General features: G+C 35.6%; 1 protein-coding gene across 2 annotated transcripts in view; it reads right to left on the minus strand.

The window, feature by feature from the left end:
• Positions 1 to 27,371, minus strand: part of WDR70 (WD repeat domain 70) — a 144,301-nt gene that overhangs the window by 54,111 nt on the left and 62,819 nt on the right. For both annotated transcript variants that reach the window (XM_088054208.1, XM_005527972.3), the window contains exon 10: positions 2,013 to 2,187. In XM_088054208.1, the coding sequence (XP_087910334.1) occupies positions 2,013 to 2,187 (175 nt within the window). The remainder of the gene's footprint in view (positions 1 to 2,012; positions 2,188 to 27,371) is intronic.

Raw genomic sequence — 27,371 nt, forward strand, 5'->3', positions numbered from 1 at the left:
TTAGCATTTTCTTGTTCACCTTTGCAAGCATCTCTGTATCCTGTCAGCCCAGTAAGTACTTTCACCATTCCACTACAGCAGTCACTCATCCTCCTCTTTCTAACTGTTATGATGAACACATGTTCCATTTGAAAATTTTTTTCTTATCCCTTCCCCCTCCCCAAATGTAAGATGAAAGCTTTTTCTAATTGTTTAATCAAGATGCCTTTTGAAACACTTGATTCTAACTGTATACAGGGATCTCCAGGACACCAGAAGTCTTAGGTAAGAACACCACTAAAAATCTAATTTACCTGCTCCTTTACCCAAAAATCTTGCACACTTCTTAATGAAATTAACAAAGACAAAAATTCTTTAGACATTAAAAATACAAACCCAAGAACACCACAAACTTAATTTCCACTACAAAATCACTTTAGTCTTTCCTTTTTATACTGGGGTCACCCATTGGAAATTGCACAAAATGCACAGGATATATCTTTAAATTACTCATAATCACCTTAAACTGCACTCAATCAGCATTGCAGTATGTCATCTTACAGACAGAGAAAAGTTCAAAAGGAAAAGCACATAAAAAAGCAGACTACCAAGAGCACTATTGTTAAAACTACACCAGAAAGCTTAATATTTCAGTACTGTATATGTTAAAATAAACAACATACACAGGTGATGAAAGCCAGTCTCTGAAAAATTTATTATTCTGTTAGACCAAGTTTACACTTAGGATGAATTCTCAAGCTTTGTGCCATTAGGAAGTTTTACTAGGTTTATAGTGGAAATAAAAACAGAAATAAAAATAGATTACAATCCCAAAATACAGGCTGTACTTCGAGTATGATCCACAGGCTTGCTTTTCCTTTTAAATCTATACATTTCCTCCTGCCTCCAGCAATCAAATCTTTCTAAATCTTTGTAAAAAGCTGCCCAGATTGTCTGTTTTCCTTTTTAAAATCAAATATTTTGAAATATGAAGTTGAACAGACTCATGTAACCTGTACTAGTTCAGCTTTACTTCCACAAAACCATCCTACTGGAATTGTACAGCTTTCAGAGATTTATGACACCAGTTTCACGATCCTGCTCTTCTTGCCTCATTTCCTCATTGAACCTATTTCTCTTTTCTCTTCCAATTCATGCCATTGGTATTTATCCCATTGTATCTTCTTTGCATAAGATGGGCATAAAGAGAGGACATGGATGATTTACTAGGATGATTATTTTTCAAAGCAGTAAAGCTTAGCCTGGTGAATTTGCACTTGACATTACAAAATTAAATTCTTGGAAGCAGGACTGGTTTGTAAGCTATACTATAGAAAGCAAGAGTGAGCACTGAATGCTCTAAGCCTCAAATTATAAAATAGTAGCAAGAATTATCAGGTCAAGTCATAACTACTGGAAATCAATTGTTTAGTTCAGTATGAACAGAAATATTTCCTAGTTTTGCTAATTTGAAATAGTTTCCATTCTCTTTCTGACCACAATGCATTTACATAAATGGTTCAAGTTTGCCTCAGTGTTAATTTTAACGCATTAGCTAATATAAGAACATTTGCCATTTAATGTGCAGCACTGGCCATATCCTCACCCATTTAGATGCTGTTCTTCTCTAGCTATCATATGGATTAATGACTGATTTCGGTATTGAGTTTTAAGAGCTAGTCCTCAATATATTCAATATCTCAAATAAATTATATAGCAACAAGAAATTACAGCTTTTCTCACAAGCATTCCATCTTAAATTAATAATAATCTAGATACAGATATTTGGTCAACTTTTTCTGACACAGACTGCCAAGAGTTTTCCCAGAATTTTGAACTTAGTAGTAGCCCACTTAATGATCTGTTGTGAAAGGCAGAAGAAACTCATGCCTATGAGTTATTTGGTTTTCAGGACAGAGGGGAGAGGAGAGGATATAAATAAAAATATAAAAGTACCAAAATTGATTTTATCTGCTTCAACATTTACACTTGAAACAATAGAAGCATATACTGTTATCAAAAACTGGACTTACACTCATATTTCTGTCCCAGATCTGGATTGAGCCATCTTGACAACCAGCTGCAATAAGTTTCCCATCTCTGCTGTATGTGCAAGTCGTAGGAATCACGCGTTTACCTTGAACTGATCGTGGCTTAAATACACTTTTGTGCTTTTTTTCATTGTTAACATCCCAAGTCCTCACAGTTCTGAAAAAAGAGTTTAAAAAAACAGTTGTTTTTGATACTGTTAATATATATAAAGTAGTTCTTCTTGTGATAACACCAAACACCTTTACCAGCACAGATGGCATATAATATTGTTCAAATTAAGTTGTAATGGCAAAATAGCATTTAAGATATGAGGACAACTTTTCAAGTAAGAAACATCATGTTCACTAAAATGCATCTGAAGTTCAAAAAAAATTTTAAAACACACAAAAAATACCCAAACCAAAGCACTTTTTTCCCAAAACTCTCATGAAAATACTTAAATAACTTAGAAATTTGAAGAAAAAATGATTTAATACACAGGTACTGCAAAATCTCCACTGCCACTGGAAATCGAGAAGAGGAAAGTATTCAATTCTCTACAAGGAATTAACACTTCAGGAAATAGGCATGGAATGCTTATACAAATCCATAACTTAAACAGATTTCTTAACTATTCAGACATAACAACAACTGAATATTCTGCTTTTAACTGGCTGGTTATTCTTCACACTTCATTTTTTAAAGTCGTTTTAAACATTAATTGTAATTTTACTGTAGTTCTCATCCACTAATCCTGAAGGCCTTAAGAGTTCTGCTATAAAAGTGTTCTTCAGATATTTTAGAAAGACTCATTTATGCAATATTGTTTTTTCAAGTTGAGTTTTTCCCACATTATTAGCAAAACAAATACATCCTTTCTCCTTCTAATGGAAAAAGACTATCTGCCTGGATCTTCACTGTTCCTTAGATACAGAAAAACATCCAAATGAGAGAGAACTAAAACACTATACAGGTGGACCCTTTAAACTGTCTTAGATACAAATGTTTTCTGTCCATTTAATAGGTTGAGGTCTTTCCATATAAAAATTCAAAACTCTTCTGGCATCTAATGCAGAGAAGAGTTTCAGAATTTGGCAAAGCAAGGAAGATCATTCATTTAGAAAGAAAAAGTCTCAAGGTTCTCAAGACAACCCCATTTGTTTAGACTATACAAACATTGCCTATGATCCAACAGCACATAATTCACTGATCTCTAGCAAAGCAAATACAACTTTAACAGAGGCTGCCCTTTCTCCACAATGAGACCAGAAACCACAGCACAAAATTAGGAACTTCCATCAGAGCTACAAGACCAGACTGGCCACAGAGCTGACCTATAAATAATTCTAGAACAAAACAGACAAGAAAATGAGCTGGAAATACCTCAGAGAGGTTACAATTAATTGCACATTTAATGACAGTAATGAGAAACTGGTAACTGGAACTTAGAATGAATAAGTAGAATTAATCTCCTGTTGTCCGTAATAAAGTCAAGGTTAGTTTAATTTTCCAAAGTCTTCAAATCTCCTGTCTGTAAGGCACCACTTCATTGCTCTCTTTGGAGCTCTAGCATAAGACATTCAAGTGTTTTGATTATTAGATTGGATCTGAGGTTCTGTCTGGTTCGTTGTTTGGTGGTTTTAGCTATTATTTTTATTTTAAATGAAGCACAGTATCACAATTATGATTAGGTTGATTAGAAGATCTTCAAAAATTACTTTCATCCTCAACCATTATATATGATTCTGAAATTCCCTTTTTCATCTCGTGTTGTCAATAACCACCTCAGCCTCCTGCCTTTCATTCACACTTTCTCCCACTGTGATATCTGCTCAAAACTTGAGTCTTTTTCCATTCCTTTTCCCTCATAATATTCAATTCCTCCAAAATCTCATTTGACTGTCCTATAACTTCAGCTTCTCTTCTTCCTTCAGTGGTGCCCATCACCTGCTGTTAAGCTCTGTCCTCTCTTACAGTGCAAGTTCCCAAGCACTGCCTTGGCACACCCCTTCTCAGATGGTGCATTTGTAAACACAGTTATGTGCAGGGAAGTTCAGAGCCTGCCTTGCCCTTTCATTACAGATGCTTCACAAGGATCTCAGATGTAATTCCAGAAACAATCTATTGAGAATCCTTTACCATCCTAATTCTTTGTTTCTGCTGGCATGGAATGACTTTTTTTAAGCCTTCAGTTTCCACTTTTTAGGGCTCAATATCCTGTCAAAACCTCAGAAATTGGCTACACTGAGAACATACTCAAACCTTTTTATCATTTTACCTTTCCACTGTAAAGGAAGAAGATGCACTTGTATACTCTCATTCCTTATAAAATCCATTTGAAGAAGTATGAGCCCTAAATCAGCTGTAATATAAGCAGGCCAGTTGAAAAATCCAAGTTCTCTGAACTGCTGCTTCTGCTGCAGACAGTTGGCCACATTCCCACACATGAGTTACATGCTCTGTCAAAAATGCCCACATTGCCTATAGTATATATTTAATATTCCCTCAATGTTTTCTTAATGTCCTCATACTGAGCATGTGTTTGCTGTTGCCTTGCTGCTACTGAACCTAATGAAAAAAAATTTCTACTGAAGTAAATATTTTTTAAGAAACCACCTATATATTAGTTACAAATCTGTCAGTCATTCCCAGAGAGCCCTTAATTCTTGAGCTAAGACTGAGCTCTTTAATGTCTTCTTTCACATAAGATTTTTTAAGTATTTTTATTCTTTATGGAAACACTTCCTATTTTTATTTTGAAATGGCCATCTTATTGCAAACACATCTCATAATACTATGTGCAAAATTTCAGCTTAGCATGGTTTCTGACTGAATCACCACCAACTAAAACATGAGGAGTCATTTGTAAACTATGTATGTTTTATATTTTCCTTCAGACCAGTTAGAGACTAGAAGCAGGGATCACTGAAGGACCCTGGAGACATACCTTGACTGGAATGAAAGAAGGTTTACGCTGGACATTAGGACGAATCTCTTCACAGAAAGGGTGATTAGACACTGGAATGGGCTGCCCCAGGAGGTGGTAGACTCACCATCCTTGGAGGTGTTTAAGGAAAGACTGGACATTGCACTGAGTGCCATGGTCTGGCTGACCATGGTGGTGTTGGGCCACAGTCTAGAATCAATCCCAGAGGCCTTTTCCAACCTAACTGATCCTGTGGCTGGACATGCCCCAGCCATGGCAATCACATCCCAGAGAGCCAAATGTGTCCTGGGCTGCATCCAGAGCCCCGTGGGCAGCAGGGGAGGGAGGGGATTCGGCCCCTCTGCTCTGCTGTGCTCTGCTGAGACCCACCTGGAGCATCCAGAGCTGGGGTCTCTGCATAAAAAAGACATGGAACTGTTGGAGTGAGTCCAGAGGAAGCAAGAATGAGGATCAGGGGGCTGGAGTACAACTCCTATGAGGAAATGAGAGAGCTGGGTCTGCTCAGACAGGAAAAGAGAAGGCACTGTGGGGATCAAAAGCAACTTCAGGTACTAAAAGAGAGCTTTTAAAAAAGAAGGAAAGTGATTTTTACACAAGCAGATAGTGATAGCACAAAGGGGAACAGTTTAAACTGAAGAAGGAGAGATTTAGGATCAATAATAGGAATGAATCCTTTATTGTGACAATGTAAGGCACTGGCAGAGGTTGCCCAGAGAAGTTGTGGATGTCACATCCTTAGAAATGTTCAAGATATGCTTGGCCAAGGATCTGAGCAACCTGGTCTAGTGGGTGGCATCCCTGAACTTGGCTGGAAGAGAGGGGAGTTTGGAATTAGACAACCTCTTAAGTCTCTTCCAACCCAAACCATCCTGTGATACTGTGACTAACATCTAACTCCTCCCATTGTAGTCAGAAGGAAAGGAGATAAAAAGGTAAAGAAGCATAGAAACCCAAACAATTTACTTTCAGGTAATACGTCTTTAAATTGGCAATATGGCAAAAATATATGGACTGCTTCCATATATTGTCTCCCCTTCTGCTACTGACCCTCAATCAGCATACCATACAACAGTCAACTCAGGGTACATTATGTAATTATGACTCTGGGGTTTTCTTTTGAAATATTTTGTACCATTTAATGATTTCCTCTTCCTCAGATATAATGAAAAAATAAATAAGATTACATTACAGAAGTTCTGTTTTCATTTCCTAAGTTCTCTGAGCTCAGTCTGTTGTTTGTGTTGAAATGAGTGAAAACTTTTACCCCTGCATCAATCAGATAATTTCCAGGACACTCATTTTGTTCAAAAAAACTCTCTTCCTAAGAGTATCTCCTCAGAAGTAAAAAAGTGGGAGATGAAACAATAACACTGTTTTATGCTCTGTGTTGCACCACTTAGCAGAAGTATAATATTAATATTTATCTGTTGATAGGCAGAATCAAGGTATTTTTGAACTCAAGTAAAAACAAAAGAAAAACATTTCCTGAATGAGTCTTTTTTCCCCCACATGAAAACAAACTATATTTAATGAAAGTTTGCTCTTCGGTAAAAACTAGACATAGGGGTTTTTTTGAACTATACTTTTAACATATACTATTGTTTGCTCATTATATCTAGCTTCAATACATTGAATGATCGGCAGTCGCATCGACATTTATGATTTCTCTTTCACAAATTCCTTTTCAATTCAAATATCCATGAAAAAGGTTTCACATACACATGTTTAAATTTAACTTTTTAAATGATGGTTTCCACATCTGCAAAACAGATTTTGCAAAAGTGATCTTGTAAAGTTCTTGTATTTGCCAAGAGCAATTCAAAGCAACTTAGATTAGGAGGGGAATGTTCTTTTGGAAAGGTACTGTGGATATTTTCGTGACCACTGAGAAGTTAAATGACACATAATAAACAACTAATTTAATTACTGAGGTTCAAGTGGAGGTTTTGGCAGGTTTTTTCCTCAAAAAATATTTTTTCTTTCTTTTTCTCCCTTTTTCTCACGTTCTTATGATGTTATTGCTAAGTTAAAATTTCTAATAAAATTAATTATTGGCAATGCCGCTGCATTACACAAATTATTATAGTTATGTAGCTGCATTTCCCAGACTGCAAGCACAGAAAATTTCTCTGTCATGAGTCAGCTAGACACTGTCCTAATACAATCTGTTGAAATTCAAGAAGTGAACCAATGCTTACTTCAAAAGCCAGACCAGCCAAATTCCACTAAGCTTTTTCATCCATCCCACCTCCTCTATTTCTACTGGACTGGAAAACTGTTGCACAATGTTGAATGTTATTGGCATTTAATATGTTAAGTCTACTCTGAATAAATAAGTGTACTTTTATCACTTGAAATAAAAAAGAAGGAAAGAGTACATTATTGTTAAAAGTACAGATTAGGCTTAATCTTGTACATCTTATAACCTAATGATAGTGCCCACCTTTGCAATGTATTATAGTGCCTACCTGTGTAATATAAGGTTGCAAAGCTGCAAGATACTTCAAAATCATCATACAAATACAGTGGCAATGGAATTGATCATGCCAGTACAAGATGACACCAAATAATCAGTGATAGAAAATACATTTTTGAAGTGTTAAATTAAGACTCTTTTTATATACAAAAAAGCAACTGATCCTACAAGTAAGGGTTTTTTTAAATCTCTTTTATGACATAAAACAAACATATATACAAGGGAATGAAATTAAGGAACTTCTTAATACGATGGAAAATTGCATAAAGCAGAATATGTAAAGAGGTTAGTTAAGAAATAGCTGCGAAGTTCTATTAAGATGTACTTCTTGCATATGGAGGTGCAACATTATGTCAGCAAGAAAACTCATACTGTGTTCTTTTTGCCCTCTCTCAGCAGAAGTTACAGTCTTCTTCTGTTGGGCACATGGGACCCAAGGAAGGTTGAGTCACCTGCCAGGCAATGAAAAAGTTTGTATACACAACAGGTGGAGAAATCCGGAGAAACTTTCCATACTTGGAAACTTATGAAAGGAAACTATGAAAACTATATGGAAACTATGAAAAGGAAACTTTGAAACTATGGAAGGAACTGCCAAAAATATGGACACAACTTAGTAATTGGTAACAATTCCACTTTTCGGTCACTTCAATAAACCCTAGATGTACAAAGCCAAAGAGAAACATTTAAGAGAGTAAAAAAAAAGAAGTATGTGATATAAAGCAAATGAGCTAAGCAACTTTGAAAACATATTCTTCCGTATTTTCAAATTAAATGGGTATCCTTTTTTTGACAGGAGAAATTATCATCATTTGTATGTACGAAGTACAAATGTGCAAAGTACACTATTTGTATTCACAAGAGCAGCTGAATCTTAATTACTGGGATGGAGTAGATTAAAACCTAATAACAATGAATGGGAACTGCTCCCATTCTCCAGTGTGAAGGAACCAAAACTCAACCAACTCAAAATTAAAATGACACATAAGCATGTCTGAGAGAGCATGGAGAGTAGGTGTTCTGAATTCTGAATTCTGCTGATGGTCAATATATGCAACATTTGAGGAAAACTAAATAAGAAGAGGAGACAAATAACTGTAAGAATATTAGCTCAGCTAAGAACTCAGAACCAATGGAGTGCTGTGCAGCATGTTCATGGAAGGAAAACAGCAGCAGCAATTACTAGTGAGTTATGACACACTGACTGACAGTCATTCAGACACAAAGGGTTACCCACCAATATGTCTGTGGGACCCTTTAAAGGTTATACCGTAAAGACAAAGTAGAATACCTACTGACAGAACCTCTAATTTATGTCATAAAGAGTTTGTTTTTAATGAAATCAAAGACCACAAGCCTTCTGGACTGAGTAATTTTTGCTTTTTCCCAGATTAAACCACTGAGTCAGGCTAACAATACAAAAAGGCACTCAAAAATTTAAGAGCAGAAACAAATTTCCTAGAAACAAGTAAGCAATTAACATAATACACATCTTTTACATTTCTTTTAATCATTAGATCCTGTACATAAAACGGTATCATATTTGTATATGGATTGCATACCTATTTCAGCTGTTCTCTTCTACATACCTCTACAAAGTGATGGAAAATACATCCTTTGGAATTTTGCACAGATATTTTTTAAAGTAATTAACTCAAAACCTGAAGATTCCCTCAAATTATCTACAGATCAGTTAATCAAAATTACCAACTCCAAAATTCAGTCATCCTCAAAGATGATAGCAAAAATCTTTTGCATATCACATTGGCAGAAAGGAGTGCCAAAATACTGCACAGTAAAAACTCAGTTCTACATTTTAAATGTTGTCATTTATTAACTATCAACAACAGCTGTTAAGTCAAAGCTCAAGAAAGAGCATCAAGTAACACAAAGGGAAACACTTTAGAATGGATCATAAAAGAAATTCCAAGATTCTGCTCTATACTGTCTTCCCATCTTTACTGAGAATTTCCCACTCAATTCCCAAAGCAAAATTCAGGTAAATACCTTGCTATACCCAGTCTTCAAAGATTCCAAATGCTTTAATTCAAAACAGTAAGTTTCATCTGGGACCCAAATATTTCACAAGAGTTTTTTTCTTTCTAAAAATTCTAAGAAACAATTTGCTTTGAATGTAATTACAGTATAAGACATTAATACACAAATCATATACAGAAAGGTCAAGTTCAAAAGGAAACGATGGAAATTTTTCAATAAAAAAAAAAAGAACAACAATACTACATGTCTATTTCATTAACAGTTAATAGTAGGTTCCAATGCAGTTACTGATGTTCAGCAGAATTTTCTCACATCAAAACAAATACTCTGAATACAAATTTAAAAAAAGGGTTTTGTTGGAGAGACTTTATAACCTCAGAAGAAAACATAAAAAGAGCCATTATGGGAAAGAAAACACAAGCAGAAAAAGAGGCTGAGAAGGAGTATGAAAGTGGAAAGTAAATCAACTGTGTAAAACTGAAAAAAAAGAAATAAGATGACTGCTGGACAGAGAGCAGTACTTGAGGGTATGCAGGCATGCAATACTAGTAAGAATCCTCCCTTCTAAGCAAGGAGGATTAGTATTCAACATATATGGTATATTCAGTGCTGCTTAGAATACAGAAAAATAGAAGAAATCTAAAAACATTGACTACATTCTGAAGACAGAATAATTGTTAGGGGATGAGGTCAGAATGGGGCAAACATGCTCCCCCATCTCACCAAATCAAACCAACAACTTCAAGAACCTATGCATAAGAATAAAACACATGAAAGGGAAATTATGTTATTGAGAGGACTTATTACTTATGACTGCACTTAAATACATTCAAATTCTGTAGAAGATGAATTGGAGGCAAATCATTCAGGCATTAAAAAACAAACCAACAAAACTCCAAAAAGACAACCAAATAAAAAAAACCCTAATCTAAAAACCAACATTCAAACGTACTCCAGAGATCTGTTTAAAATCCCAAAAATGGTCGCTTCTGCCTGAGAAAATGGTCTCCAAATTAAAGGTATATACAGTACTGAAAATGAAAGCTGCAGGGCTAATAGTTTAATTAAAAAGAATTCATTTAGGGGTTCCAGTCTGTGTTGTTGTGATGGTTTCTTTCTCAAAGAATTTTTTTCTTAAGTTTAACTCATGGATTCTGTCTGTCTGCCTCCCTCCCAACAGCCAACGTACAGGCAAAAACTGAACATGACCATCATGCTCCAGTTCCTAAAAGCCTTTCTCCCTTAGTATTTCCTTAAATATTAAACTATTTTCCTTTCATTTTTCCTTGAAATACATTTCATTGTGTTAGTGATAAATATTTGGGCAGCTAAACTGCACTAAGAGAAAAAAGTCTTGCTGGTTTTGAATTACCTTCTCACTGGGAATGACAGCTAATTTGCTTTGTTTCTCATTGACGATGTCTTCACATACAAATCTGACTGAAGAAAAAGGTTGTTTATCTTTGCATCAACCATTAAGATGGCAATCATGGATGTCTGCACCAAAGTATATAATTTCTTCAGTTCAAAGTTAAGGTACCTTAAAGCAAGTCTTCAGGAAACCATGCACTGACTTGGAGAACTATCCCCTGAAGATATTTTATTCCAATGAGTAACAGAATCAGTCATTTTAATGAAGCATATTGAGCATTGTAAGGAGTCAATATTCTTTTGAATTAATAATAATTCAAAGTCTATGTTAATGCTGTGCTATTTTAAAAACCCATGCACCGCTGTTTTCCTGAGACTGGATAGCACTTTACACCCACCAAGTCCTTCATTTACTATTCCTGCAACATCTAACTTAAATATTATTATTTCTATATAGAACATTCGATAAATTACAGGTATTATGTGATTCAATGCTGCAAGTTGTGACAGTAAAAGTAGATACAAGTTTGTGTCATTTTCCAGATAGGGCAAGCAGGCAATGAACTGAGATCTCATCTCCCACTTAGAAAAGATAAATTGGGATGTAATCAATCTCCCTAGGGGGTACATCTGATTAAGACCAAAGAGGAAGACTTCTGCTAAAGAACATCTTGACAGTTCAAGTTACAGTCACCTGCATAAATTGAAATGACTCGAGAGCAGTCTTGCATGATACTGCGAAAGGAGGAGGGGGTTAACCACTAGGAAAACAGGATGCTCTCTGAAGAGCTGATTAGTCATGGCTGTAAAATAGCTGAGACTTGGATCTCAAGTTTTTTTTTTTCACTCCAATAATTTAAATTGGAACTAACACTCAGCTGAACTCTTCATTACACCAGCAAAAAATCAACTGAAATTAAAACAGTCAAGGATTGAAAAGCTGACTCTACAAGCTTTAGTTTTAACTGCTTTTGCTGTAATCTTAGATCTCATGCAGACAATTTTCTCCAGGTCCAGTACCAATAAACTGCAATCTAACAAAGGTAAGTAACTAAAGGGAAAAACTGTAAGCCTTAACTGTATTTTGATTTCTGAAGTTACAGAATCTGTTTTAAACAATGTAAAGTTTGACTCAGCTACATGAATTAATTATGCACTTTGGGCTACAGAAAATTTTAGAAGCAAGTTTTACTTTGTCTTTATGTATGAAGTACCAATCTTCGTACAGTGTGCAGTGTAATCACATAAAACTTATGACCTACTTAAAAAGAGCAGGACAAACTACAGCACATAAGGTAAATACAAATTTAGGTATTTGTACTTATATTTTCTGAAATATCCACCAAAGTCTAAGACACTTCCCTCATCCTCACAGGAATTCAGAAAGGGAAAGAGCATCTCTTCAAGAAAAGAAATTACAGTCCTTAGCCTCAGAACTCCACAGAGTCATGATACAGTCCCACATCCGTCTGGACAACCATAGAGAATATTTTTTCATACATCATCATCATGGTCTGCTCATAATACTTACACTACTGAGAAAGCCCCTGTATTCTTTTCTTACTTTTGTGTAAAGGTAAAAGTTTAAAGCAATAGATTAGTATACAAAAATAGTATTGAATTTTATGATTCTCAAGGATAAACAATAAGGGACTTATGTTCTCTTATTAATTATATTCTCTACGTGGGGTAAAATCATGAGGATTTTGCTGAGTTTAAAATGTGTAGAATTAAAAATAGTAAAGGCAGGACATAAATAAGGAAACACTATTAACAACCTCGTTTTCATTTCAAATGAAAAAAACAGCAGAGAAGTGACTTGTTGCATAGCTTAATTTGATAAAAATATCTAACAGCTTTAGAGTTTGAACATGTTACTTGTAGTCCTCTAGTCTTCCATTTGCTTGAAGCCCAGATATTTCTGACTGTTCAGAAATTCACCTTTTAGCTCACTGCACAGCCTGCTGCTACCTGAGCAACCTGATCTGAGTTAGCTTTGCACTAAGCAGGGAATTGAAACAGAGGACCTCCACATGTCCTCTTCAACCTAAATTATTCTATGACTACAAACAGCTCAAAAGGGTATTCTTCCATGCATTTAGAACATATGAATACTCCTGGCACAGAGACCCATACTTCTTACAGCTAAAATTCTATGTACCACAAAGAATCTGCTCAAAAGCAAGTAAGAATAGAACTAAGTCCAGAATCACAACAAAGAAATACAAATGTCACCAGCATCTCCAATTTTAAGAGCTACCGGGAGACAGAAAAATCTGAGACTGAGAGAGACTGGAAAATCTGCAGAAGCTCCAGCTCCAACTTGTGTCCATTGTCCTGAATACTGCAAAGACATGTCTTCATGTCTTATGCCTCCACTTCCTAACTGCATGCATGAGCAGTTAAAAGGACCCACTCACACACCACAGTAATCAAATTTTAACTTGCACCTGACAGCACTCCTACAGAGGTCAATCAAGCAGCAGGAAAAATTCTCAATATTTTTGTTTGTTTTTCCCCAGCTAGAATTCATGGATGCTTCCTCAATACTTCAGCTATTCTTTAAGTGAGTGCAAATGCCCACCTCTATCTTTTCTTTTTACCCAGGGCATCAGCAAAATTTTTAATTCTTACTTTCTTAGAATCACAGAATATCTCAGATTACAAAGGGCCCACCAGGATCATTGTTCCTTGCAGATCCACATAAAACTAAACCACCTGACTATGAGCTGCATTCAGATGCTCACTGAAAACTGCCAGGCTTCATGGCAACCCCAGCCAGTTCCCTGGGGAATCTCTTACAGGGACCAACCATGTTCTCAGTGAAGAACCTTTTCCTAGTGTCCAGGCTGAACTTCCACTGATGCATCTTCACTCCATTTCCTCATGTCCTGACACTGGTGACCAGAGAGATAAGATTGGCACCTTCCACCAGCTGCCCCACAAGAGGAAGGTAAACATTCCTCTCCTCCAGGCTGAACAAGCTCAGCAACTTCAGCAGCTCCTTATATGTCCTATCCTCAAGACCCTTCTCCATTTTGGTCCCACTTCTGCACTCTTACAATTCAGCGTCCTTATGTCCTTATCCTGTGTCACCCAAAACTGTCCCCAGGACTCAAGGTGAGGCCTCACAGTGCAGACCAATAATTTAGCATATTTTGGTCCTATGTTTCCTCTGCACTGTAGGAAGTTTCCCTTTTGATTTAAATTTTTAATTCTTAGGATGATCTACCTGAAGCTGTGTGCATCCTTTAAAAATTAATTTATGCCGTAAAAATGTCAACTGAAAAAGCCCTCAAATGTAAGCTCTTACCATTCACACTGCAAATCTTATTGCAGCACCTAACATTTGAATCAAGAAAAACTTCAGAAAAAATATTAATGTAAACGCACATAGTATATAAAGACAAAAATAGCTTTACTAACCCTTTTGTAAACATACGGCTTTCAGCAAGGGCCAGTACAGCCATTATTCAAACTCTTCTTAACCTGGCCTGCTCATTTGCTGTACTCTCTTAATCAGCTCTGCACCATGTATGTATCTATAAACAGATAAGTTAGTCTAGGAGAAGTCATCCTCATGGATCTGTAATGGACTTCACACCTTTAGATATGTTGAGACAAAAAGCAAACTACTATGCCAGTGCAGTGCAAATTACTAAACATCTGTGAGACAACCCAACTTTTTGATAAAGGCACAAACAAGTCTCCAGAGAAAGTTTTTCTGAAGACTTAAATTATGACTTATCAGGAGATTATAGTAAGAGTGACTTTACTTTAACCCTACAAAACCACAATGATACCTCTTCCTGCAAAATACCATGGTTCTGCACCAAAGGATGAGAATTCTGCTGTTCCAGAGACAGAAGAAAGAAAAAACTCACCACAACTTAACATAATTGATATACATAATTCCTAAGCCTCACTTTCGCAAACAACTGAATTGCTATGGCTGAAAAAAAAAAATAAAACATCAACTTTGAGAGGATAAATAAAGTGGATATAAAAATCCCCGTAAGTAATTTGATCTTCACAAATGCCAATTCTGCTTTATTTTTACTTCATGCAACTCTTGAGAACAAGTTTTTAGGTAATGTGCATGGCATTTCAATGTAAGTATTTAAAAAGTAACAAATTATACAAAATACTGGTTAAACCAGGTTTGCATGGAAGCAAAAAATGTTATATTTACATAGGTGAACACTGAGATAAAGACTTAAAACCTCTAACTGACAGAATAATTAAATATCACTAATAAAATTACTTTATTTTGGGACCGGGTACCAGGTACAGACTATTAGTTCCTTATTCTTGGTGTTCATTTGTGTGCATGCACACATACATCAGGTTTCTCTGAAATCATTAACGTTTTGTTTCTTCATGCACTTCTAGCTTTCCCCTTGTCTGAATTTTATGAATGCTGCACTAGTCACAAATATTTGATATTTGGTTCTAAGTAATATTATCTGTAACAGTCTGGGAGTGCCTCATTTAATTTCCAATTCACAGTCATTACAAGAAATAAAGCTTGTCAGGCTTACTACCTTTAAGTCTAACTACATTATGGCACTAAAAGTACATGCGATACATTTAAGTTACATTTCATACCATGATGTATTTTTCCAAAAAAAGTGGGTGAATCTTTCACATTTCTAACACCTTCAGAAACTTTGCAGTATTTTCTACTTTTCCAACACCTTACACTCTTGAAACTGGCAGACTTCATGAGTACTTCAGCTTTCACTTGAAAGTACCATGAACTTGAAGTATTATTAAGTTCCAACTATAGGCTCAGAAACAAGAAAAACAAGTAACCAACTTGTTAAATATTTATTTGCATTTTGAACAACTGTATGTTATTATCTATCTACTTGAAGATCTACTTGGCATTGTCCAATAAGTTACCATCTGTTTGTTTCATTGCTAAATCAGACATTTGAATGTAACCTGATGAAGAGGTTCTTCAAACCAAGCCACTGTCTTTCTAACAAAGCAGATGAGGAATGTTCACAATATTCATTCCACCAACCCTGTCATAAGGGTGCCAGCCTTCAGAAGAAGGTTTAAAAAAATGGAGCTTCCAAGTGGAACAGCTAATTTAAAACTACATTGACTTTTCCCCAAAATATCAAAATCTGTGAAACTAAATTATAATGCTGTAATTTTTCATGTACAGTGCTCTGTCTATGAGCTCTGTAATGACTCTCTAAGAGTCTATTAATGTCATCTAGATCTTTCTAAATGGGTGTTTGGCTCAAAACCAAGCCATTCTAGAGTCACAGTGAGACTTATCACTCAATGGCCAATCTTCATGTAAATCAATGTGAGTTGTGTAAAAACGTAAGATACATCCTTCATTTACTTGAAAAAGTTTTTAGAGCAAACAAGTCATGACCATGGACTCTGGTCCTCTGAGGCAGCCTCACTGCATTAAGGACTGGAAAAATATATTCCATTTAAATGTCAATTTTGATTTAGTGGTCCAAGAAGACAACTATATTATGTATTTTTCACAGGCACAATACTAAGTCAGTGTTCTTGAAATACTAACAAAACTCTTCCAAAGGAATAGCAATAGTTCATGCTGTGAGTAAACAGATGCTGGAATGATACATCACTTAGAGATAAGTAAATTAAAAAATTATTCAGAAAAAATCCAGAATTTTTTAGCTTGGATGAAATAAAATAGATTTTTTTTCTGAAAAATTACACCAGAACAAGAGTTCTAAAGTTAGCTTTATCTCACACCAAATCTGCTTTAAATTATATGCTAGGTTTTATAATAAATATGCTGATAGAATAATTAAGTTTTAAAGCCTAAGTGTGTACCACCAAAAAAGAGAAGACACCTTTTTTCATCTCTGAGACCTGATATTCTACTATCCATTTAATTCACTGTGAATCACACAGCAGGAGAAAGCTACAAATGAGTATAAGTAAATTATTTATTTTGAAAGGAGGAATGTATATGGTTTAGTAAGTTTATGATGACAAAAGAAGATCTGCATCTTATCTCACCAGAAGTTCAACCTCAGGAGACTAAAATGCTTGCCAGCATGTTCTAAATCATACAGACATCAGTGAATGTGGATCTGAATTGTAGAGATTAGCTGACCAGAAGTTTCCACTACCATTAATGAGCTAAACTGAAGAATATCAATCAGATGTTTTCTGTCCTAGCAAACTGAAGATTTCACAAATGACACATCTGGAAAGATTTAAAGGAGAAGAAACATTTACAAAACCAAACTAATCCCTCTCAAAAGAAATGCATTTAATACAAAGCTTTATTAGAAAGTATTTGAATGACAATATTAGCTTAAAAATTAACATTATTGCCACATTATTGCAAAACAACTGCAAAATTATCTACTGGGGAATAATCTGGAGACAGAAGTTGGGGCGGGGGGGGGGGGAATGAGCTAAAAATTCAGTGAGGAATTGGTTGATAAAATTGTGAAAGCAGATTTTGGAGAAAAAACACTCAACTAAAACAGGAACAAAGCCTTCCAATTAATGTGCACTGTAGAAACTGTTAGATCCATATTCTACCTGCAGCTCCACATGGACAGTTCTGCCATCCTCAGAAGGACTATGTATGGACTTCTTCCTATCCTCAAAAATTGAGTACCTTTAACAGACACTCACAGCTCAGTACCAAGCCTTTATCTATAAAAAGCTAAGTCATATGAAAAACTTGATCACAGTTTTTATCACTGAGAATCCCCAGCCTATTTCAATCTCAGACTGATTAAATGATGCTTTTTGTGTTTACTGGTTTGTCTGAGGACTGAAAGAGACATTTCATCCACAATTTCTGTGTGAAAGCTAGAACTAGTAAAGAATTTACTGCATTTCTTCCCTAATGATCAGTTCCACAGTCACATAATACATCTGTTTACAAAGAAATTCTTTCTCGTAGACAAACCTTGCTAGCTTTCAATTACTGGGTCAACTTCTGTCTTTAACAATTTAAAGACCCTTAAAATCTTTTCAAATTTTATCTCTGTTTCAATTTTTTTTTCCTATTGTCAAGTCTCTTAATATCCTATAATTCAATAAACTGAAATGTACTCAGCTTCCTGAATATTCTTGAATTAGCTGAAGTTTCAGGATACATCTCTCACATTTTTCCTTTTCAATGTCTTTTACCATTCTTTTTAGACAGCTGTCATTTGAACTAGACACAGAACTCAATGGGTATTGCTGAAACATTACATTAGCATCATCTCCCCTACCAATGCCATTAGTAGAAGTTCATTTTCTGTGTGTACACACATTTTTGAAAGATGTGTATCTGCTTTTCCACAGCTTCGTACTAAGAGCTTATAAACAATTAACCCCATGGAACTTTCAGGGAAATATTCTCTTCTGAGTACGATTTCCTATGTTGCTGTTTTCACCCAGCTCACCAACCAATCTGCTCTCAGAATCAGTGAACACTTAATGTTCACTGATTTTACTATGTTTACTGGTCTTACTATAAATACATTCACACTTCCTCTGATAAAATCTTCTTTCATTAAAATAATTTATAGAAATAAAGAAGTTTTGAGGCAATAGTTCAGTCTTATGAAACTGCATTAGAAACATGTTGTTTTGATTATTTATCAGTTTTAAGATCTCTTCCTATTAGTTAGCCCAGCTGATAGATGACAAATGTCTCACATGTATTCACAAGATTAATCCTTTAAAAGTCAGAAACAAAACTTACTGGAATTAACAGAAAAAAATTACAACAGATTTTGGAATGTAATTTACTGCTTATAAGTTACTAATGGATAGTATACAAAAATTTATAAAAGGCTTTATTAAATAAACAAAAGAAATTACTTTCACAAAAACCCATAATTTCCATGATACTCTATCTCAATTGCAAAATGGGATTTATCAGCCTTAAACAGAATTTTCTGAACTGTAAACTTTTCCAGGCTTCATCATCGTCCAGTGAAACCATGTGCCTTTGGAACCACTATTAGCTGAGAAATGCAACTTCAGGCTGTTCCACTTTGTTCCACAAAAAATGAAAACCACCCCCAACACACATCTCTAAATAAGCAACTTAGCAGTGGGATTTTAACTAAAACATAAATTTATATAACATGAGGACTCTGATAAAAGGAACAACTTAAAATTCCATTACTCAAACAATGAAATTACCTGCAATTCTAAACATCAAAAATCACAAGGCAAATATTTTCACAGAGTTTTGATCTACAGGGTATTAAGTATCATTAGTCATTACTGTGTAGCTTCAATACAGAATCAGATTTGATCATTAATCATATTTTATCTTTGTAAGGAAATGTGCCAAAATAAATCCTTGTCTACCCTAATTCACTTCCTTACTATCAAACAAAAACATTTTAGTTTAGTTTACTAAGTCTATTTTACTTTCCATTAATACTAGTATAATCAAAGAATTCTGGTCATTTGAATAAGATGCATATCTCATGAGAAAATAGTCCTTTAAACTGAGTTATAGGTTAAAATTATCAGTGAATACTTGAGAAGGACTTCATCTTCATATAGTAAAAGACGTAATACATTTTTCATGGGAGAAGACAGGAGAGGAAATTGCCACTGAAAGGTTGTGGAACAGTCACCACAATAGAAATATTTGCCCAACAACCTGTATATGACCCTAAACCATGGGAAATTTCCTATCAATTTCATAAATGGCAAATTCCTGTCTTCTTCCCTATTTGATATTAAGTTAAGCTGATAGAAATACTAAAACTTCCCATCATTTCTATTCTGCCAGAATTTGCCTCATAGATCTGCTTATGGAACTGCACAAAAGTATTCTCTTTTCTCAGTCAGGGTAAGCCAGAACCAGAGAAGATGTAGGAGAAAAACTTTTCCAGTCTAACTGAAAAGGAATGGAAACAAGTTTCAAGGAAAGCTTATCCATATAACCAAAGCAGAGCACAATACAGGTGAGAAGTGAAAGACTATGTGTTCTGGAATAAAAAAAGCAAATATATGCAAATATATGCAAAACTTCTGCTTTCCCATCCTAAGCTAAGAACATTGCAATTACCTTGCAAAAGCCATTGAAAAGACCGTCCCTTCTTGCTCCATTCACTGCACAGTTCTAAAATGAGCCAACTCTTCAGAAAGTACTGAGCTACTGTGAATTCTATATTTTGCATTTTATAAATCAACCAATTTTTTAAATGTGTACTGTAATCTGATGCACAAAAATACTTGCAAGTTTCTTGCTGTAGTAAAAAACTTTACCTTGATAAAACTAAAAATAAATCAGGTGACAGAACTGTATTCCTCTATGTTCTAAAATAATTCTTAAAATTTTCCTAAACTATAATATTGTACTGGGAACAAAAGTATCTCAAAAATCTTGAAGAAACATATTCAAACTTCATTATTTCATTTTCACATGGAATATGGCACAGTAAGCGCATATCTATGTGTATACGCACCTGTAAATGTATGTGCTTGAAACAACTTGGCAAGAGTTATTCCTTTCCCTAAGATGGAACTCCAAGTTATACTATTCCTCTGGCAAACTCAATTGTTTCACCACAATATTATTTGCATTCCCTACCCCTTAAAGTAGTATGATGCAACTAGATATAATTCAGGGTGATCTTTTTGGTGAGTAGGTACTTTGGACCCCAAAGCAGGTCCTACACTCTATAGCATGCAGGTTGTTTTAAAAGAAAATCTAGAAAGTGCAAGCAAAGTCTAAGACTGCAATTAAAGATTTTTAAATTATCCCCAAGATGAAGGTAAAACATAAGTAATTATTTTCAATTGTGCTTTTTCCAACTAGCCTTCAAATCTGTGAAGACAGATGCAGTGTTGAAGCTTAGACTGTAACACAAGTTTATACAAACATCTTGGTAGTAGCCCTGGCATTGCTATCTTACTGTTCTCAACAGTTTTCAAAGCTGCAGATGGATCAGTGGTTAACAAATAAAGTATTTTAAACACTGAAGACATTAGGACTATTAATATGTATTCAAAAGCCTTCTCCAGTGTTGTACTTTGGTGCTTTTAAACAAAACAAGGACAGTCTATGTAACAAGCTTTACCACATTATTTCTTCAACTGCATTATTCAGAAAAATCTATAAATTCTGCAAAACAGCAAGACAATATAACTACACTTACACTAAACCACACAAGTACAAATTCAGCTCTCACCTATGTTTTCATATGCACAGTATTTCTAATATGTAAAAGCATTGAAGAAGAGTAAAATTATAGCTTAAGTTCTCCAGTTGTCAACAATGCTGTCCCAAGCCTTAGCAGAGTTCAACAAACTCCAGGGTTGTATTCACTTCAAATGTAATTATCTAAGGCTGAGCTGCTGTCAACCTAGATTGAGTAGACAGTATGTAACCTGAAGCTTAGAGTCTATAAATCTAGGAGAAATGCCATCTAATCCCATCTTCACAGCCAGTGGAGCTGTCCTTTGCAGTGCACAGCCAAGCAGGCTGGAGATACCAAATCTTGTGCCCTCCTGAGAGCAAACTACCATGGAAAAGAAAATCTAAGGAGCAAGTATGTAGTCTATAACAGGTGACTTGGCTCTTAAGCTTATGGGGCACAGAATTAAATTAACAAAAAACAGAATCATCTGGGCTGAAGGGAGCTTTCCAGTTCAAGACAAGATGAACAACATTGTGGGAATAACTGATTGTTCCATGGGCAGTGAAACTGATTGCTGATCATTTTCAGCAGTGCTATTCCAGGCCTGATCAAATCTCTTTTCTGTCAAATTACCAGGTTTTATGCAGTTCTGAGCCTAATAAAAGGCTAGAAAACAGTTGTCATTACAGAGAAGTCATATACTGATAGCTGCCACTAAAGAGACTAAAACAAGGCAGATAATAGAAGATGAGACAGCAGGCATTCTAGATGCAAACCTAGTTAATAGGATGGAAACTGTTAACATATGAAAACTGAAAGGTAAGCTGAGATAAAAGCCATCAGGAAACAGCAGTTTTCACTAAGATACATCAAATTTCAGAAGTCCCTAGTAGTGTCTAGGACATAACAGATATCCTAAAGGAGAGAAAAATCATGTGAACATCAATGGTTGCGAACAGCAGATACGCGTTATCCCTCATTAATCGTATTTCTGCTTCAAATTACAAAAAGAACAGCATATGGTTAAAACAAAAGTTTAAAACCATATTCCATGGAGCAGAATAACTTCATACTTGAAACATGCATTTGACGAAAGACCAAGAATTCAATTGTACTTAAGTGAAAAATTCTATTTCTGAAGATTTGAAGCTACTTCACTGAAATAATTAGAAATAGATCTGCACTGAAGTTGTCCCTAAGTAACACAGAAGTCAGTTTGTAATGATAGTAAATATTCTCTAGGACACCTTTTAGAGAGTAGGAAAATTAACTTAACTTACTAGAAGATGAGAGAGGAAAGACTTGTGAGAGGAACACTACAGTAATCCAGCTGTTAATCAACCATAACCCAAGCTACAATGACAAATCATAAAGTTCATGACTGCTAAATTTCAAGTTTGGCTGTGATTCTGCTTCTAAAAGGAAAAAAAATATATGAGAGTTGGGACACAGAACACCTGTTGCTGGAACATTTAACATCACTGACCTCTTTTGCTTATTCTTACAGCACTACCTATCACATCTGCGATAAGAAAACACCCAAATAACAAAAACAACATTATCCGTTTCCTCTTCCTTCTTTGTTATTACACAGAAATCAACTGGTATTTGGAATAATATAAACGAAGAGTTAGTTATGCCTTAAAACACAGGGTATTTTTACTGCTCAGGTGTATTTCCAGAGAATAAAAAAGTTTTTTTTAAAAAACTTCCTAAATTCCAAAACTTTTTTTCATTTTTAGGGAATGTATCAATTGGAATTTCTGTTACTATCATCTTTAATGCAGTTCTGTACATTTACTCAACATACTGCTGATAAAATAAAAGATCCTTGCCTTAATAATTCTATCTTCAAAATAAACCAAATAATGTGGCAAAGGATCTGTAAGAAAGACAAAGATAAGACAAAGATGTGCAGTTGATCACACACTGCATCTGAACCTTATCTAGAATGGCAAGGAAATTGAAATGCATAAAATGGAAATGGACAGATCATTCAGGAATATTTCTGGAGTATTTAAAGTTCTAGGCAACATAGAACCATAAATGAAAAAAGATAGCTTATGTCTCAAGTTAGTATCAATACTGATGAAAGCTTTGTGTATACGCTTTAAATAAAAAGTGAAAGGTTGATATCAATTAATTAGTCTCAAATTCATTAAAATTGAAATTATCTGTAATGCAAACTTCAGAATTACTGCAGTTCCATGGAGAAGACAATTGCTTTTCTTTTCTTCTACTATAATTTGGTTCTAATCACATGAAATGCTGGAAAGCTGAAGCACTGAGAAGATCAGAATTCCCATACATGAGAACCTATGCACAAGATTTAACCTAGTTTAAAAAATACACTCAAATAAACACCTACTGTATTAGCTGAATCTCTAGCCTAGTGTTATCCTTTCATACACTTACAGTTTATCACCAGACAATTGAACAAACTGACAATTTTCTTACTTCCTTCTGCAACTAAAAGCTAACAAATGCTTAACAACTTGTAAAAAACCCAAGAAAATTATTATTCATCTGTAATCCCAGAGTAATGAAACTACTTGTTTAAAAATAAGGCTTAAAAAAAAGCCAAAAATGACACCGGCTATAGCATGAAAAAATAAACAGTATGGTATTATGTGTTTCCAGAAGCCATCATCTGGAATATTTTCAAGGAAAATAAAATCAAGTGAGCTACTGAGATTTATATGTATCCACTAACAACTGCATAGGCAGGCGTGAACTTACACAAATTAAGAGGAGTTTTCAGACTAAGCCCATAACTGCTGCGTCTAGGCTCTGGCTCAGTTCAGCGTGCAAGCTGAGCAGTTTCTGTTTTTCCCATATAGGAGTCTGACAGAACTGTGTCATTTTCTTATATGTTTTTCCCGAGTTCATTGTGTCCTTGAACAGTGATACAAAACACACTGAGACTCCCTGCTGGTAACCCGTATATCTGCAGTCTGAAGTAACAAATTTACCAACAGCCTAATAACTGCACATTAGAATATATTCTCATCAAACCTACTTCTAGGATTTTTTAAAATGTACAGTATATCTGAATGCCATGTATAAGTCACACATGTATAAGAAACAGATCACCTCTCAAAATATTTCACTTACAACAGCAATTCTAAGAGCCTTCATTTGAATTACTTTTTAGTTCAGACTACTACTACAGCCTTAGTCACCTAGAATCAAAAGCAGCTGTTACATACATATAAAGACTATCCCTAAGTGAGCATTTGAGTTACAGCAGATTAACATAAAAAGAAATACAGATTTAAAATATTTTAAAAGCATTTACTTAAAACATATTTAAAATGTGTTACTTTCATTTGACAACACAAGGCCACTAGCAAATTTTGCTTTTTAACTTCTTTATGCATCATGAAAATTCCTGTTTCAACATCCCACACAGAAAATGAAATTTTCTTTCCTTACTTTGTTTTTAAACTGCACACAGATGGCAACCATGCAACTAGAGACAGACAGTGTAAATGCTACAGGAATCAGATAAGGTACAGTCCACAACTTGCAAATGCTCATTTCTTTAGTTTCATGAACATGAATGACTGTTTTCTCTAGAGGTGGTGCAAATGTTATCTAGAGTCATACAATATAGAATTAGGGTTTAACAGTACATTAACATCCCTCATGTGCTCTCCTGTGTCCTCTTCTCCTTCAGCCTCAGACGCTGCCATTCAGTGTGCCCCAAGGAGCATGACACACATGCTTCAACCATGCTTCCAAACTCCTGGATGATTAACTGAAAGCCCTTAAATCTTTTCTTGCAAGCATCTTCAAAAATAGCTGATGGTTTTGGCAACCAGGTTTGGAGTACATAAAACCTCTCCACATAGATGTAGTAGAAATACCCATGTGAGTAGGTAAATCTGTTCAGGAGACAACTATCACTGTGCTTTACTGTTCTGTGTGATGTCCAACACAGATTAAAACCAGCAAAAAGAGAAGATGCTCAGCTTTTCTTCATAGTAAGGAAAGCTTCTTTTAAGAGCATCCCTGGTATCATCCTCTGAGATGCAATACTCTAAACCTTTTCATTTCTCCCCATATGAGTATAAATGGTCTTGCTCAATTATGTGAGAGTGTAATATATCAAGGACTATGAATGTCAAAGCACATTAGCATATAATGCCAGGAATGTCAAACCTGGGTACAGACAGGTCTCCTGCCCTGTAAAAAAAATTGCTTCAGGACTGGGAGACTTTTTTTTTTTTTTTTCAATTATAAACATTCATATCCAAAATCTCTACGCAACAGAATCACATAAAGCTAGACTGAGCTTTGTCTCACCATCTTGAGAGAGAAGACCTTACAAACAGTTAACTTACTCATACGAACACCACACAACTCCAAATACAAAACCATTGCAAAAGTATTGTACCTTGAGAATTCACACACTACATTTTCAGCAGCCATGCAGCATGAAATTACATCTTAATTATTTACTGTCACTGAGTAACAGAAAAATATAAGGAACATCTGGCTACATCTGTTCATATAGGTTCATTTAGCCCTGTATTCAGTCTTCAATCACAACAGCAATGATGCTGACAAAGTCTGGCCATTACAGTTAATTCCCTTCATTTCACCTTACTATCCACAGCTGTCATGTAGAAGGTACTATACTGCCTACTGCATTTCCTATCTATTTATAAGTGCTTCTAAACATAAATTTTTCTCATCCCTTTATAAACTTGCCTCCATGTCCTCCTGTGACAACACATTCCAGAACAAATCTGGAATTTTTTTTTTCTTTTATTAGTTCTAAACTTAACTATACCCACTTTCAAGAAATACCTCTTAGGTTTGGAAGAGGTTTTCAAAAACAACAGTTCCACATTCAGCTCACCTACCATCTTGAACATTTCCCAAACCTTGATCACATACTTCCCTACTTAGACCTCTCTTCCCTGGAACAAAGACTGCCAGTCTTTCGGTCTCACCTGAGAAGCCCACAGTCTCCCAAGTCCAAGTTTTCTTGTAATTGTATTGTTTTCTTTGCATGCAACATAAACAAAGTTTTTACACAGACTCTTCAACAGTATCGTATTTTGACCAGCATTTCACTAAGTGCAAATCTATTGAATCTATTGGCTTCAACAAAAAAACTAGCTTTACAAATCAATGAACAATGTTCTTCAACACCTAAGGATTAGGTATAAATACTGGAATAAATATAAAAAAATCAGATTGACAAATACAGCTGTAACATTTAATGATGTCCATAATTCATTCTAAGCAAAATATCAAATAAACTACATTAAATGAAAAATTCTGGTTTCTAGAATGCTTGATACAAATTGGATTTGCTTAAAATTCAAAAACTTGTTTCCTTTAAGCATAAACCAATAAAAATTTCAATTCTATCTTGCTGGCACAGACCATTTCTTTCTTTAAACTCTGCCTTGACACCAAAGTACTCTATTGTTACTCTCTCACACAAAATACTCTCTAAGAATACCACATTAAAGCAATCTTACAGAAGTTATTTTTCCTCATTCAAAAATTACCACCGAAGAGAAGTCAGAAACTCATGTGATACTGGTTGAAACAGCTGGTATAATTCCAGCAACTGCTCTCAGTTAGAATCATTAAGGCTTGAAAAGATGCTGAAAATGATCAAGTTCAACCATTAACCAAAAACTGCCAGATCCCCCACAAAACCATATCCCTAATCACTTCCAGGAACAGCAATTCCAGCCCTTTCCCTGGGCAGCCTGTTCCAATACCTGACCACCCTTTCAGAGAAGAATTTCTTTTCCTAATTTCCAACCTAAATCTACCTTGGTGCAGCTTGAGATCCAATTCCTCTTGCCCTGTCTCTTGTTACCTGGGAGAACAGGTGGACTGACACCTGGCCACATCCTCCTTTCAGGGAGATGTAGAGTGTTAGGGTCCCCACTGAGCCTCTTCTTTCCAGACTTAACCTCAGTTCACTAAGCAGCTCCTCATCAGACTTGTACTCCAAATTTACTAATGGAATCTATATTTTCAAAGGTGTGCTACTCACTAACCCAACTCATCCTCACACAACATCATTAATGAAAACAATATTGAGGCTTTTATTTATCTCTTTGAATTAATAATGTTTTTGAAGCTGACTAGATATTGCCATGATCAGATCACCTTCCCTAACCAGCCTTTTTAATTCCGTACACACTGTGTGGCTCAGCAGTGCTTGAGCAGTCCCGAGGACAAACCCCGTCCCAGAGCACCAAGCACGACGACAAACCCCATCCCAGAGCCCCGAGCACAAACCCCATCCCAGAGCCCCGAGCACAAACCCCATCCCAGAGCACCGAGCACAAACCCCATCCCAGAGCACCGAGCACAAACCCCATCCCAGAGCACCGAGCACAAACCCCATCCCACAGCACTGAGCGTGGCACAACCGGCCCAGAGAGGGGATGGTCCCGCTGGGCTCAGCCTTGGG

This window comes from Pseudopodoces humilis, chromosome 4, assembly GCF_049639895.1.
Source record: "Pseudopodoces humilis isolate 2021_Gansu_Grassland_sample_001 chromosome 4, ASM4963989v1, whole genome shotgun sequence".
NCBI lineage: Eukaryota > Metazoa > Chordata > Aves > Passeriformes > Paridae > Pseudopodoces > Pseudopodoces humilis.